The sequence below is a fragment of the Aspergillus multicolor genome (assembly GCF_047715735.1).
Source record: "Aspergillus multicolor strain CBS 133.54 unplaced genomic scaffold BDW74scaffold_8, whole genome shotgun sequence".
NCBI classification, from domain to species: Eukaryota; Fungi; Ascomycota; class Eurotiomycetes; order Eurotiales; family Aspergillaceae; genus Aspergillus; species Aspergillus multicolor.
In genome coordinates, this window is record NW_027395959.1 from 174,884 (window position 1) to 188,588 (window position 13,705).

A 13,705-nucleotide genomic window follows, 5' to 3' on the forward strand; every position below is an offset into this window, starting at 1 on the left:
CCTGATTCAGCCCTGGGTGCCTCAGGCAACAAACCACTATTCGCAAATCAGGATAATTCTGCTTCTCAAATGTCTTCCGGTATTGGAAATCCTCTAGTGCTTCAATTAAAAAACAGGAGCTGCGTCCACATGTTGCTGCACTCTCATGGCTCGAGTCATGGTGCCCAGCGAGCCCAGCTAAGTGCTTTAGAGTTCCAACCAGAGTCGGGGTGCATGTAGACTCTTTTCAACAGTCAGTGTAAGAGCACAGGCAGCTCAGACCACTACCAGCGGGCAAGATGCGATACTAATACACATCGACTCCAAGCCTAGGTCTAGTTTTAGCCGTTTAGTAAGTCGTTTTTTATGTGTTTGACAGCTACATATATATCTTCGCGCCGTAAGAGGCTAGACATAATCAAACTAGATGAGACCCAATACCGGATGCCAGACAGTGTATATGATGCCCGAGAGCTTATATTGATAGAATATCAGAAGGCAGGTCTAATCATTGATTCACCATCTATACCTCATACAGCATTAGTATTCCCACTTGGGATCATATGAGCTTTGAATAATCTCCTGAACCTCAAGCCTACAATCCACAATCTCTCGCCCATTGACTAGATCATTCTCGTTCGCCCGCTTCTCTGCCTCGGCTTCGTCCTTTGCTATCCCCGCCTTAACATGTCTTTTAATCAAGCGTTGCCGTGCCGTATCGAAATCAACATCCACAAACCACAGTTCATCCATCAGCTTCGCCGCCAAGCTCCACGGCTCCTTATTTAAACTCAGGTAGTTCCCTTCGAAGAATATAACTCGTCTAGCAGCTGCAATAGGGATGTCATTATCCACGGGGTCCTTGACTGCGTGGTCGAAACTGGGCGCATGCAACGTTTGCGTTTCAGCCGTTAATGGCTCGCGCAGTGCACGAACCAAGGCTAGGAACTTCTCCCCATCGAATGTAAATGCTGCGCCTCGTCGTGCGGCCGCGTACTCTGGATCAGGCATTTGAGCGAGCTGTGCGCGTGTGAGGTGGTATCCGTCCATAGGGATTGCGGCAGCGATCAAGCCGTCGCCTTGTCCGCTGTGTAATTCATTGATCCGCTTTGCCATTGTAATAGCAAGCTCGGTCTTTCCAGAGCCCGGGATACCACTGACTGCGACAAGCAGGCGGGCGTTTTCGGGTGTATCCTGGAATCTCGCTGCAAGTCCGGTCCATGTTAGTCGGCGTTTCGCAGCTAAGGTTGGGATTGCAATGCTGAAGCTCACCCCAGATCTTATCGACAAGTCGGTTTACTTGTGACTCCATGGTCATGGATGTGTGGTATAGGATGTATAGATGGAATGTGTACGAGCTCAGCGAGAATTCAAGGTTTCAGTCAGGCGAGTTGTTCGCGATAATTGAGGCATGCAGGAATTATGGTAGTGTTGACAATATTGGTGCTCAATGTATCAGCGGCGCGTGACTGTATCGGAACCTCCATGAAGGTGCAGTGGATTTAGAGAATACGTACTCAGAGCAAATAGCATATCCTCGTTCAGGACGATCAAAGCAATCCTGATAAATAATCGCGGCGAGCGGGGACTGTCGTCAGAGTGGGGTATGACGGGGTCTGGAGCGATGAGCTCCGTTGGAGCATCTCTTCTGCCTCAGCGCAGGAGTCCGGAGTAGTTATTCTAGTTTATCCCATAGAGCCGAGCATACTTAGCCTCCAGAGTGAACAAGGTCTACATGATTCAGATGGTGCTAGAGTCCCTCGATGCACAAACTTCACATTTGCCTCGGCCGTTTCTCTAGAGCTCGGTACAATTCCGACTCCGGTGACAAAAGTTCTTTAAGACATCTGAAATCGTCCCCATCAATGTCGTGAAGGGCTATCCAAATTGTCCAATGGCGCAAATGCTACATCACGGATGATGCCTATAGGTCGTCTTGTCCATTTCATTGGCATACTCCCACAGTTTGTCTCCGCCATAGAATATATAGGATACTTTATACAATGAAACCGATATTCGCCCGGTGGATAACATCATAAAATCATCAGTACCTAGACGAGTGCCTAGTACGGACTCACTGAGTAAATGTAACCATAGATGAGACTCCACAAACGCCACAATGATATACTGCCCGCTAAAACCTGTTTGTAATAATTTCCTCCATCGAAGATAAATGAAGCATGCATACTTAACACATAGGAAGAGAAAGAGAATAAAAAAGATAGATGTTTTCAACTTTGTCCGGCAGGCCCGTCCGGTCCTGGAAAGTTATCTACTTCATCACCTGCCCCTGTTCTTTGATCCATGGTACGAGACAATCCAGTTGCTGCCCACCAGTCGTCGGGAATAGGTTCACGACGAGCAAGACGATCAAAGATGGCTTGCATGTTTTGTAGATCCTGGTCTCCCGAGGAATCCGAGAATGCAAACGATATTGTGGGGATTGAAGCAGGATTGTTCATGAGCGACTGGCGATTACTCGCCCGTCTCAAAGACTCGTACTGCCGCCTACTACGGCGGTAGCGCCGATATAATGATCGCTGGGTGACGGTTTCACCGTCCGACTCTGTATCCGTATCTGTGAAACTAGAGTAGTCACATGGGTGTGTATATTCTTGGTAAGGATCGAGCGTCATCTGAATCGTGGGTGCCGCTGAACGGAGGGAGTTCTGAACAGGCTCGAGCGAGGTTGCAGAGCTTCTCAGAGTTTCGTTAGGCGAGCCATCAGCCCCTGGTGCCGGTGCGGAAGAGAAGGAGGAATCCGCACTGGGTAGATTTGCGTCAGGCGTAATCGTAGTCAGAAGAGTCTCCCACGCATCATTTGCATGGTCATCTTCTAAGTCCACGCTTCTCTGACGGTCTCCCAGGCCGTCAATCGGTGGCCCGCGGCTGGTAAGATTCGTGTCGATTAAAGAGCGCTGGCCAACTCGTCGCAATAAAGGTATGAATGACGCAGCCTGGGTTTCTTCACTAGGGCCTTCATGCCGAGGCAGAGGTGATCGCCGAGGAAGATCCGAACCGGCCAGCGGTGTCGAAGATCTATGGTATGCGATGGCAGGGGCAAATCGCGGGGTGAGATGGAGGTGATCATGCGGTTCCCATCGAGCGTTCGCGTCACCCGCTGGAGGAAGCGGGTTCAACAAATCGGAGAAGTTCGAGCTTCGGGGAATCCGTAGCCGATGACCTGAGCGGTTGTGATTGAGGGCGTCATCGATCATTCGCAGGCGTCGACCATTGTCAGCCAAGCTGCTGCTAAGGTCAAACGGGTCACTAGGGCGAGGTGGAATCGAAATCGGCGAATGCGAGGGGCGCGGTAAGCCACTCGCCTCGCGCTCTATCTCATCGAGTAGAGGACGAGGAAACGGAGAGCGCAAAGTCGTACTGCGCCAACTAGAACCACCATGACGGGGGCGGCGAACGGTGCCCTGGCGACGAATTGCAGAGCGCGCAGCGGCACAGGAGTCCTTGACGTTATTGCTTTTGGTGGCCTCGGTAGACGAAGGCTCGCGGTACATACTACAGGACGTCAGTCATGCTAGCTGTTCAATGCGCACCGCACCGCATGGCGCTTTGAAGCGCGCGGAATCTGACAGTTATCGAGGGGTAGGCAAGAGACTCACGGGATGCCCATATCTGCGAATCTGCTAGGTTCAGTGTCGCAAAATTTGTTTACGAAAAAAAGCGACGTTGACACGACCGTTTGAAAATGAGTGTGGTGCCGAAAGACGACAACGCGACGATGGGGTCGGGTGCGGGAGTTGATGGAGAAACGGCGGCGAGATTCGATTTTACTCCTAAAGGCAAAAAGCGGAGGCGGACGAGGCTGAGAGCGCGACGCCGGCCGGGGGTCGCGCTCCGACGAGGCTGGAATAATGTGGCGCAATACTCGCGCTTCGACCGCCAATAAAGCTAAGACTTCTGCCTCAAATGCTCCGAGGCCTAACAAAGCACTCAGAGCACGGTTTCGTTGTCTACCAGTTATGGACTTGGCTGGATTTGTATCACACAGTATGACTCGAGCACCAAGAAAGCCCTGATACTTCATGCTACCTTGTCTTATGACATTTCCTCATCGAGAAGCAAAACTGACACCTCAGGCATTTTTCTTATCAGGACCGATAAGAGCTCTTTCCGCGGGAAAATGATCAAGCTGACGGCAATCTGGAGTTCTTCCCTATACTCCGACCATGAAGGCTAACTTCAAGTTCTCATCGCACACTGCACATCTGGCGGAATGATCGAGCTTGGTCTCAGCCGGATATCCCGCCTTCTTCAACAAACCCCGTTGTCCTGGAAGGCCATTCACATTGCTGGCACGAATGGCAAAGGCTCGATCAGTGCGTATATATCGCATCTTCTGACCTCCGGAGGGGTTCGCTGCGGCCGCTTCACCTCGCCGCACCTAATTGATCGCTGGGATTGCATCACAATTGATGAGCGGGTTGTTCAGGAATCGCTTTTCCGACAGATCGAGGCCAGAGTGAAGCAACGGGATCAAACATTGGGCATTGGTGCGACCGAGTTCGAGCTGTTGACAGCGACAGCATTTGAGATCTTCAACCATGAACAAGTCGAGATTGGGGTCGTCGAAGTGGGCATGGGCGGCCGCTTGGATGCCACAAATGTCCTAAACAATGTTTTGGTTTCAGTTATTGCGAAGATTGGTCTGGACCATCAGGCCTTCTTAGGGGATACATTCGAAGAGATTGCCCGAGAGAAGGCCGGAATTTTGAAGCCCGGAGTTAAATGTGTCGTCGATGGTACCAACTGCCCGGAGGCCATAGGAGCCGTTAGAGACCGCATCGCAGAGCTTGACCTGAAAGCTACTATTGTTCATCCGGACTCCCCAGATGCTGAATTGCCTTCACTTGTCGACTTGTTTCGGCAACATGATCTACAATCTCACCAGCAAGCGAACATGTCCTGTGCCGCCGCTGCTTTGAAAGCTGTCCTGCCACAGGTGCGGCCTGGGCTCGATGCTGACGCCTCAATTCCCCAGTTGGCTGCCGTGCAATGGCCAGGCCGTTTACAAAAACTTATTCTGCAGCCTCTCACCGATCGTAAAGAGCCGGTTCTGTTGGATGGTGCCCACAACGCCCAGTCGGCCGAGGTTCTTGGAGAATATGTTGATGGCAAAATGCGCCCGCTGGCAAAGAATGTCACTTGGGTCATTGCAGCATCGCATGGGAAAGATATTCGCCCGTTGTTCCACTCAATCATCAAGTCCGGCGATGATGTGGCAACAACGAGTTTTGGTCCCGTCGATGGAATGCCTTGGGTGAAGGCCGCTGACCCAGTTGAATTGTGTTCATGTGTCCAGGACATTCCGGGAATAGGGGAGGTACAGTCATTCGACGAGGATATTCAAGGCGCACTTGATTGGGCATGCAATAGGGCAGACGGCAGGCCTTTGGTCATCGCGGGGAGTCTTTACCTCGTGTCCGATGTTCTGCGTCTACTCAGAGGAGCTAATGAATCATGAGCTATGACATGCGTCTTGGTACTGGGAGTGACTTCGTTAAAGGTCCGTTTCTATGCGAAATCGCACAGCTGTATTTTGGAAACTATATCGTCCAAATTTACACAAAAACATGAATGTATTTTAGCGATGTTTCTCAACCCCAACCGCACCCGTGCTTTTTTTATGATCCGAGTAGACGATCCCGCCCGTGTCTCATAAATACCCGATAATTCAATGGGTTTAGTTGTTTCTAGAAGCGTTAGGCTGATAAGGCTGATCGGAGTACACAAGCAGACGGGCAAGTGCGTCATGCTTCAAATAGTGGCGGCTTGTGGAGACTCAAAGAGGGAGTTCAAAACATCCGCTAGTCAATTATTGTTCCCAAGGTTCAGCTCCCAGGGAACAACACTAGGGGTTACTACTGTCTGCTTGATTTTCATCCCTGTTCCTGAATTGCCGCTGACGATCCGTGGCTCTGACTGAGGTAAAACAGTGTCAGGATCCCATGTGGCCTGTCGCGTTTTCTCAGCGCCGCTTCGCAATTGAAGGCACAAGAATCCCTCTGGTATGTCTTTTTCTATCCCTCTCTAACGACTAAAATGCCAAAACCCAGTCAGCTATACATCTATACCTGTTTATCTTGTCCAATTACCCGGTTACTGCACTATTACTGACAATTCATGCTGCCATAGCGAGTGTGCTGATATGAGCCATCCGATCGATTCCCCGGCGCCTGCCTTTTCCGCTCCATTCTTCCGCGCTCGAGATCCTACAGCCTAGGTCGATACTCAGACTGAGCCAAGCGTCGTTATAGAAAATTGCTTTGACCCTGACCGGTCATGGTGTCTCGGTCCAACGAGGGGCCTGACGGGCCCTATCCGGCGCCCAGAACGTCCGCCGCACCCGCGAAAGGACGCCTCACAAGACTCGGATCCAGCCCATCAAAACGAGACGAGAGAACAAAAGATGACAGGATGGGGAAGACTTCCGCAAAAGATGTTGCGGAACTCAAGGATTATGTACGCTCGACCCCCATATGTCGTGTCAGCTTAGTTGTCGTAACTGACGATGATCTTTAAAGCAACTGGGGGATTGCTTGGGTCGTGGGGCGTTCGGATCTGTATACAGGGCTTTGAACTGGAACACAGGGGAAACCGTTGCGGTCAAACAAATAAAGCTTGCGGACCTTCCCAAGAGTGAATTGCGGGTCATTATGGTACGATGTCAATTCTAACCGTGCTCGCCTTACGTACTGACATACGTGCTACAGCTCGAGATCGATCTCCTGAAGAACTTAGATGTATGACGCAACTTGCCTAATGCTAATGGCCCCCATACCTGCCGCAACCACTGACTTGACGGACAACAGCACCCAAATATTGTGAAGTACCAGGGGTTTGTAAAATCAGCCGAAACTTTGAACATCATTCTTGAGTATGTCCAGGTTTAGTCAGGGAAGGATAAGTCGAAGCAGCTAACGGCTTAGATATTGCGAGAATGGCTCTCTGCATTCTATCGCCAAAAACTTCGGCCGATTTCCTGAGACCCTAGTGGGTGTATATATGTCTCAAGTTCTCCACGGTCTTCTTTACCTACACGATCAGGGTGTCATACACCGAGACATCAAGGGTGCAAATATTCTTACCACAAAGGAAGGCCTGGTCAAGTTGGCAGACTTTGGGGTGGCTAGCCGAACCACCGGGTTAAGCGAGTCAAGCGTTGTCGGAACGCCGTACTGGATGGCTCCTGAAGTGATTGAGCTAACTGGAGCCACAACGGCGTCCGATATTTGGAGCCTTGGATGCACTGTCATCGAATTGCTAGAAGGCAAACCGCCGTACTATAACCTGCAACCTATGCAAGCGCTTTTCCGCATCGTCCATGACGATCACCCACCCCTTCCGCAAGGCGCTTCACCTGTAAGTCTGCCGCATACCCATGCGCTGCATGCCCGTTGGCTAATACTTGTATAGGCAGTCAAAGATTTCTTGATGCAGTGTTTCCAGAAAGACCCTAACCTTCGTGTGTCCGCTCGAAAGCTTCTGAAGCACCCGTGGATCGTGAATGCTCGAAGGTCTGACTCGGTGGTCCCCAAAAAGTCAACCGAGTACGAAGCGGCGGTCAAAAGTGTACAGGAGTGGAACGAGGCCTTGCGTTCGCCGGAGTCAAGTGCGCTGAAGAGAGGGAATAGAGGCGACAACCAGAACCCACCGTCCTTGCGGCTCGACACTCGGTACACCCCAACCAAAGTCACGCTTCCGAGCCCGGTCTCCAGGAATGTCGCGGACAAGTTTAGTTCCCCCAGCTCTGGAGAAGAAGACAACTGGGACAATGATTTTGCTACTGCCATCTCACCGAGCGCACTGCAGTTGCCCCACCTTCGCCCTCACGACAATTTCGGAGGAATGCTTTCTTCTGAGAAACTAAAGGCATTTGCCTCACTTGATGGTACAGTTTTGAAGTCCGATGATAGCTTTCAAGAAATCGATGACCCCTTTGGAAGGTCTCTGCAGGCCGGAGAACATGACCCCCTGAAGACTATTCGACCTTCACCGTCGCAGCAGGCAAACGTAGGAATATCACAGCTTCAGGGCGGGTCATATGGCGCGCAAATGCGACAGGGCCCGCCTCTGAATACCGCCATAAACCCAACTCATGGCGGACAAGTGATCCAGGATTCGTCATCACCTATACGGCAACAGCGTCCGCCGTTGTTTTATAAGGAAAACTCATTCGAAGATTACTCCGATATCATCTCAGCTAATGAGGACGTTCTTGACCGCAAGATCAGTGCTTTCCAAGTAAGCCTCGGATGTTTGCAGTGAACGTACTATTTGGACTGATGATCTCCAGGAGAGCGATGACAATAGAGATTCGCCAGAGCCGGCAAGGTCGAGGGAAGTTGTTCGGTATCAAAGTTCATCCGAGCAAGAAGATTCACCCCAGCTCGGAAGACAGATATCAGTCAAGCGGTACCGGGGAACAGTCGAAATACAGCAATTTGCCGAGAACGAACACGATGAAGACTTCTCTGATATTCTAGGCGTTGATGGGGTCATGCTAGACAAAACAGAGAGCGACGACGGATCGACCAAGAGCACCCTGATGCTAAACACGAAACTGTCGAACAATTCTTGGTTAGGAGACTTGGATGACGAGGATGATCCTTTCGCTCAGCTTGAGGAAGGACTGGATGAAACGGATCTCGAAGCTAACATCGCTCGTGACAAACATGCCCGACTACGTAACCAAGTTGAAGGGCTGGTCGGTTCTTTGAAAACGTCGCAGGACGAAGAGGTACTTGGAGATATATCCGAACAACTCTTGACCGTTTTCTGCGATTACCCAGAGACGAAGAACATCATTATCAGTGCCCATGGAATGCTGCCAATATTGGAGATTCTTGATCTATGCCGTCGTCGCGATATTACTTTGTGCTTGCTGAAAATTGTCAATGCAATCATCTATGATGATTACGAGATACAGGAGAACCTCTGCTTTGTCGGAGGCATTCCCATTATTAACGAATTTGCTGCGAAAAAATACCCTCGAGAGATACGACTCGAGGCGGCAGCATTTGTGCAGCAGATGTATCAAACATCAACATTGACTCTGCAGATGTTTGTCAGCGCGGGTGGCCTAAATGTTCTAGTTGAATTCCTAGAGGATGATTACGAGGACGAACGGGATCTTGTCCTGGTTGGTGTTAACGGTATCTGGAGTGTTTTTGAGTTACAGGTGGGAGATATTGTTTCCATAATAACGGAGTGATACTGATGACAAGCAGGGTTCAACTCCGAAAAATGACTTTTGCAGAATCTTGTCACGCAGTTCTGTCTTGGACCCGCTGTCCCTCGTTTTGAGCCGGGTGTTGGATGAAGAAGGCGAGTTGGCTGGGATCGTGGAAGGCCGTATTGCGAATATTTTCTTCATCTTCTCGCAAGCCGAGAACCATGTCAAGGAGATGGTCTCTGAACGCACAGTTCTACATAGTAAAGACAGCCCAGCCCTTCATTGTGCTTCTTGTCGTTAACTATGGCCTAGGGGTATTGAAAGAACTAAAGCGCATGACGCCCGCCCACCAGATAACTATGCTAAAGTTCATAAAAAACTTGTCTATGCTATCAACAACACTCGACGCTCTTCAGAACTCGAACGCAATTGACGTTTTAACAGATCTCTTGCGGTCCACCATGAAACGACCGCATTTCAAGGAGGTTTCTAACCAGATTTTGAATACAATTTATAATATGTGCCGCCTGAACAAGTCTCGGCAAGAAGATGCCGCTTTGAACGGCATTGTGCCTTTGCTCCAGAAGATTGTAAAGACCGAACGTCCTCTCAAGGAGTTCGCGTTGCCTATCCTGTGTGATATGGCGCATTCTGGGAAAGTTGGCCGTCGGGAGTTGTGGCGGAATAAGGGACTTGCTTTTTACATCTCGTTACTCTCTGACCCGTACTGGCAAGTCACGGCTTTGGATGCAATTTTCATATGGTGCGTGCTGTTTCTGTATGCGTCACATTTCGCAAACTAATCATCATGACAGGCTCCAGGAAGAGACTGCTAAAGTGGAAGAGCACTTATTGGAGAACCGTTACGACCAGCCATCATTTACTGACGCCATCGTGCGGTGCCTGACGTTGTCAAAGGCAAATGCCTTTGAGAATATCCTTGAGCCCCTTCAAAAACTTCTGAGGCTCAGTCCTCCCATTGCTTCGACCCTTGCACGTTCAGACTTATTCAGCAAAATAGGGCAAAAACTCCATCACGCCAAGGCCGCGGTCCGCTTGAACCTTCTGCGCATCATATCCAGCATCTGCGATTCTAGCGAACATCAGGGTGGACTACTTGCTGGTTACGGGCTGTTGGAAGCAATCCATGAGCTAGAGCATGACCCTGCCATTCTTGTCCGAGATATGGCTGGAAAGCTAATCAAGTCCAATGAGAGAAGTGAATCTTACGGACTTGGCAAGCTGAAGCCGAATGTTAGACGAGGTAGTACGTCTGCAACGCCCCCGGGTCATTTTGTCAACCAGTCTGCGCCAGTCACGCCGCAATTGGGTAGACAAGGTCAGCCAAAAGCCTACTTCGATGGCAGGGAGACGCAACGGCGCCCAAGGTCTGCGATCAGTGGTTCTGCATTGGCTCTTCGTCCTGGGAGCAGAGATGGGCCCACACCGGGTATTGGTGTAAACGGGAGTTCCGGTCCTTCACGAAGCCGGATAACTCGCGGAGTGTCCAATAGGTTATCACACGTTGACCTGCTCCCGGAGGATGATAATCGACCATCGAGTTCAATATCTCGTCGGCCGTCCATTCTCCCAAGACGCCGACGGTTGACGCAGTTCGAGGCAGAACGAGGGCCCTAGGCAGGGCCGTGGTCAAAATGTCTATTGATCAGGTATATTTCTTTCAGATTGTTGGAAAGGACTCGTGGAAAGTCGTGCTTCACGTGAAGAGAACGAGTCCCTGCATTTTATTGGCGCATTGGCGGCGTTTGCTTTTTATCTGTTTCATTCAGTCTCTTTGGGTTTACAAGTCTCAATTGATTTCCTGGCTGGAAGGGTACGGCATTTGGTGCATCTGCGGTCTGGAAAGTGGTTCCTGTAAATAGCAGCAGTCATTTCTATATCAGATGGAGATTCTTTCCGACGTCCACTCTTACTCTATCGACTGTGCAAATCCCACATGTGATGACAGTGGCGGCTGCGGCGACTCTCGGGCTGGGGCGAAAATGCCACGATCCGTGTCGCAACGGCCACGCGGCAATTTTTTGTCTCTTCCGCCATCGGCTCATCCTCCTTCTCGCCTTCCCTGCAGAACTTCTATCTACTCCCCCATCTTTCGCCCAATGGCCTTAGGGTACGGATGAACACATCATTTGGCCCTCTTTACCCCCTTGACTCGTGGTCGTTGTCTCTACGGCATTGTTCGTGCCCGGCATGAGAGTGGCGCTCCGCACCCCACTACGGGCTCTCGGAGACCCGGCGACCATCCTTCGATATACTGCTTCAAGCTGTGCTCCCAGCGAGCTTCCATTGCGGAGTTCACACACCTTGCTTCGCGGATGTGTATCTAGCTGGATCCAGCCGAATAAGACGAACTTCCCGGGGCGTGACTTCCGAAAGCCCTTCTCGACGAAGACCTCGTATCGATCCGAAGGGCAACAAACGGCTGGTGGTCATGGAAAGCATTCCGAGCCTGGTCAGTCTGGAAGGAAGTGGGTTAAATACGGAATAATTGGAGGTACTATTGTCGTTGGCGCATTCGCGTTTTTCGACGAAGTCAGACATGCCTATCGCGCTGCGGCGCGAACGGGGAGGGTTGTTGGCACGTTAGCGGTCTGTATCAACGAGTAAGTCAGCCTGCCGTAGACGAGGCATGATCCTTTACTGATGCAGCTTGTATATAGTTACCGAGTGACCCTTAAGCAAGAGACCTCAACGTCAGAGGAACGAAGCGAAGCAATTCACGCCTGCCACAAGCGTTGCGCCGAGCGGACCCTGCGCGTACTGGAAAAGAATGGATCTATCTTCATCAAGCTTGGACAACATTTGAGTAGCATGGGCTACCTGCTTCCGCTGGAATGGACGACTACTTTCATCCCTCTTCAAGATAAATGCCCCGTTTCGTCAATCGAGTCCATCGAGGAAATGTTCGTTAAGGATACTGGAAAACGGATTGATGAACTCTTCGCGACGTTTGAGCCGACACCTATTGGTGCTGCTTCTTTGGCACAAGTACATATTGGGACATTGAAGGAAACCGGCGAGAAGGTCGCGGTAAAAGTGCAGCATCCAGCGTTGGCAGAATGGGCGCCGCTCGACCTTGCGCTGACACGGTTTACGTTCTCGACGCTGAAGCGCTTCTTTCCGGAGTATGACCTGGAATGGCTCTCCAAGGAAATGGATCTTTCGTTGCCGCAAGAGTTAGATTTCCGCATGGAGGCGGAGAATGCAATGCGCGCTAGCGAATACTTCAAAAAGCACTCAGATGCCCCGTTAGTAATTCCAGAAGGTACCTTTCTCCTTTCCATCTAGAGGTGTGTGTAAGTATCTGACGTCTCTAGTCCTGTGGGCGCAAAAGCGCATTCTTGTGATGGAGTTCTTGTCGGGCGCTCGACCCGATGACCTAGATTTCTTAGACGCCAACCATATCGATCGGGACGAGGTTTCAGCGGCTTTTGCTCATATCTTCAACGAGATGATCTTTGGTGATAACGCTCCCCTGCATTGTGACCCTCACGGCGGGAACATCGCCATCCGCAAAAATCCTAGCCGGAGTGGACACAACTTCGACATTATCCTTTACGATCACGGCCTGTACCGTGATATCCCTCGCGACACGCGCCGCAACTACGCGAAGCTGTGGCTTTCTGTCATTGAAGCAGACGAGGCCCGCATGAGGGAGTACTCGCGCAAGGTTGCTGGCGTGACAGATGAGCAATTTCCTCTTTTTGCAAGCGCTATCACTGGCCGAGACTACACTGTCCTTACGAAAAAGAACATTGCTTCATCGCGCACAGCAGCGGAGAAAGAAAGTATCTCTGGTGCCCTCGGGGAGGGCCTACTCCAGCAGCTGGTGGAGCTTCTGGGCCAGGTGCCCCGAATCATGCTCCTAATCCTCAAAACAAACGACCTCAGTAAGCTTTCTTACTTCCCCTCTGTATCTGGATTTACTGACGCATATACAGCTCGCAGTCTCGATGAGAACCTTCATACCCGCCAAGGCCCTGTACGGACGTTTCTCATTCTCGCCCGCTACGCCACTCGCACCGTCTTCGAAGAGCAGATGGACACTATCAATGAGCGTGGTGGGTTGTTGCGCCCATCAAACTTCTGGCTGTTTCTCTGTGCCTGGACAAAGTTTCTACGTGTAGAGATCAAACTCTCCGTGTACGAGACTGTGCTCTCGCTGAAGGGTCGGCTGGGACTTGTGTAGTTCGCGACGCGCATGAGTACATCCCACTGCCTATTGTATTACTTTGATTTGGCCTTCTTGGTATAGCTGTGCATCACGGCGAGGCGTCTCCAGTAATATTCTTGTCACTTTTACAGCTCTCTCTTTTCATTTTTGCTAGAGAATACGCGTTGCTAGACAATCACCTTTTCGTCTCCATGATTTTCGATATCTATTCTCACTTTGCTATGTTTAGACTTGGGTCAGAAAAATATATATAGAACTGTATAAACTATAAATTATCAGCAACTAACAGCGCACATGTTCTGTTTGTATGTCACGTCGTCCATGCCTGGCGACTAGCT

General features: G+C 50.6%; 5 protein-coding genes across 5 annotated transcripts; 3 read left to right on the plus strand and 2 right to left on the minus strand.

Moving 5' to 3' along the window:
- Positions 1-307: 307 nt before the first annotated feature.
- Positions 308-1,649, minus strand: BDW74DRAFT_150341 (kinase-related protein). The gene is made up of 2 exons (XM_073724001.1): positions 1,252-1,649; positions 308-1,184 (listed from the first exon to the last, which is right to left on the minus strand). Exons 1-2 carry the CDS (start codon positions 1,295-1,297, stop codon positions 520-522), a joined length of 711 nt encoding a protein of 236 aa, XP_073585158.1. The 5' UTR covers positions 1,298-1,649; the 3' UTR covers positions 308-519.
- A 239-nt stretch (positions 1,650-1,888) lies between these two features.
- On the minus strand, positions 1,889-3,742 carry BDW74DRAFT_150343 (uncharacterized protein). Its single transcript, XM_073724002.1, has 2 exons — positions 3,600-3,742; positions 1,889-3,495 (listed from the first exon to the last, which is right to left on the minus strand). Exons 1-2 carry the CDS (start codon positions 3,608-3,610, stop codon positions 2,211-2,213), a joined length of 1,296 nt encoding a protein of 431 aa, XP_073585159.1. The 5' UTR covers positions 3,611-3,742; the 3' UTR covers positions 1,889-2,210.
- A 196-nt stretch (positions 3,743-3,938) lies between these two features.
- On the plus strand, positions 3,939-5,620 carry BDW74DRAFT_150346 (dihydrofolate synthase). Its single transcript, XM_073724003.1, has 2 exons — positions 3,939-3,987; positions 4,077-5,620. The coding sequence occupies exon 2, from the start codon at positions 4,214-4,216 to the stop codon at positions 5,459-5,461; it is 1,248 nt and encodes a 415-aa protein (XP_073585160.1). The 5' UTR covers positions 3,939-3,987; positions 4,077-4,213; the 3' UTR covers positions 5,462-5,620.
- A 207-nt stretch (positions 5,621-5,827) lies between these two features.
- Positions 5,828-11,159, plus strand: BDW74DRAFT_150347 (serine/threonine-protein kinase). Its single transcript, XM_073724004.1, has 11 exons — positions 5,828-6,005; positions 6,133-6,459; positions 6,522-6,656; positions 6,711-6,740; positions 6,810-6,874; positions 6,927-7,359; positions 7,414-8,241; positions 8,294-9,178; positions 9,228-9,432; positions 9,485-9,935; positions 9,988-11,159. Exons 2-11 carry the CDS (start codon positions 6,280-6,282, stop codon positions 10,808-10,810), a joined length of 4,035 nt encoding a protein of 1,344 aa, XP_073585161.1. The 5' UTR covers positions 5,828-6,005; positions 6,133-6,279; the 3' UTR covers positions 10,811-11,159.
- Positions 11,160-11,170: 11 nt separating this feature from the next.
- On the plus strand, positions 11,171-13,639 carry BDW74DRAFT_150350 (ABC1 kinase family protein). Its single transcript, XM_073724005.1, has 4 exons — positions 11,171-11,796; positions 11,854-12,458; positions 12,511-13,083; positions 13,135-13,639. The coding sequence occupies exons 1-4, from the start codon at positions 11,384-11,386 to the stop codon at positions 13,380-13,382; spliced, it is 1,839 nt and encodes a 612-aa protein (XP_073585162.1). The 5' UTR covers positions 11,171-11,383; the 3' UTR covers positions 13,383-13,639.
- Positions 13,640-13,705: the final 66 nt, after the last annotated feature.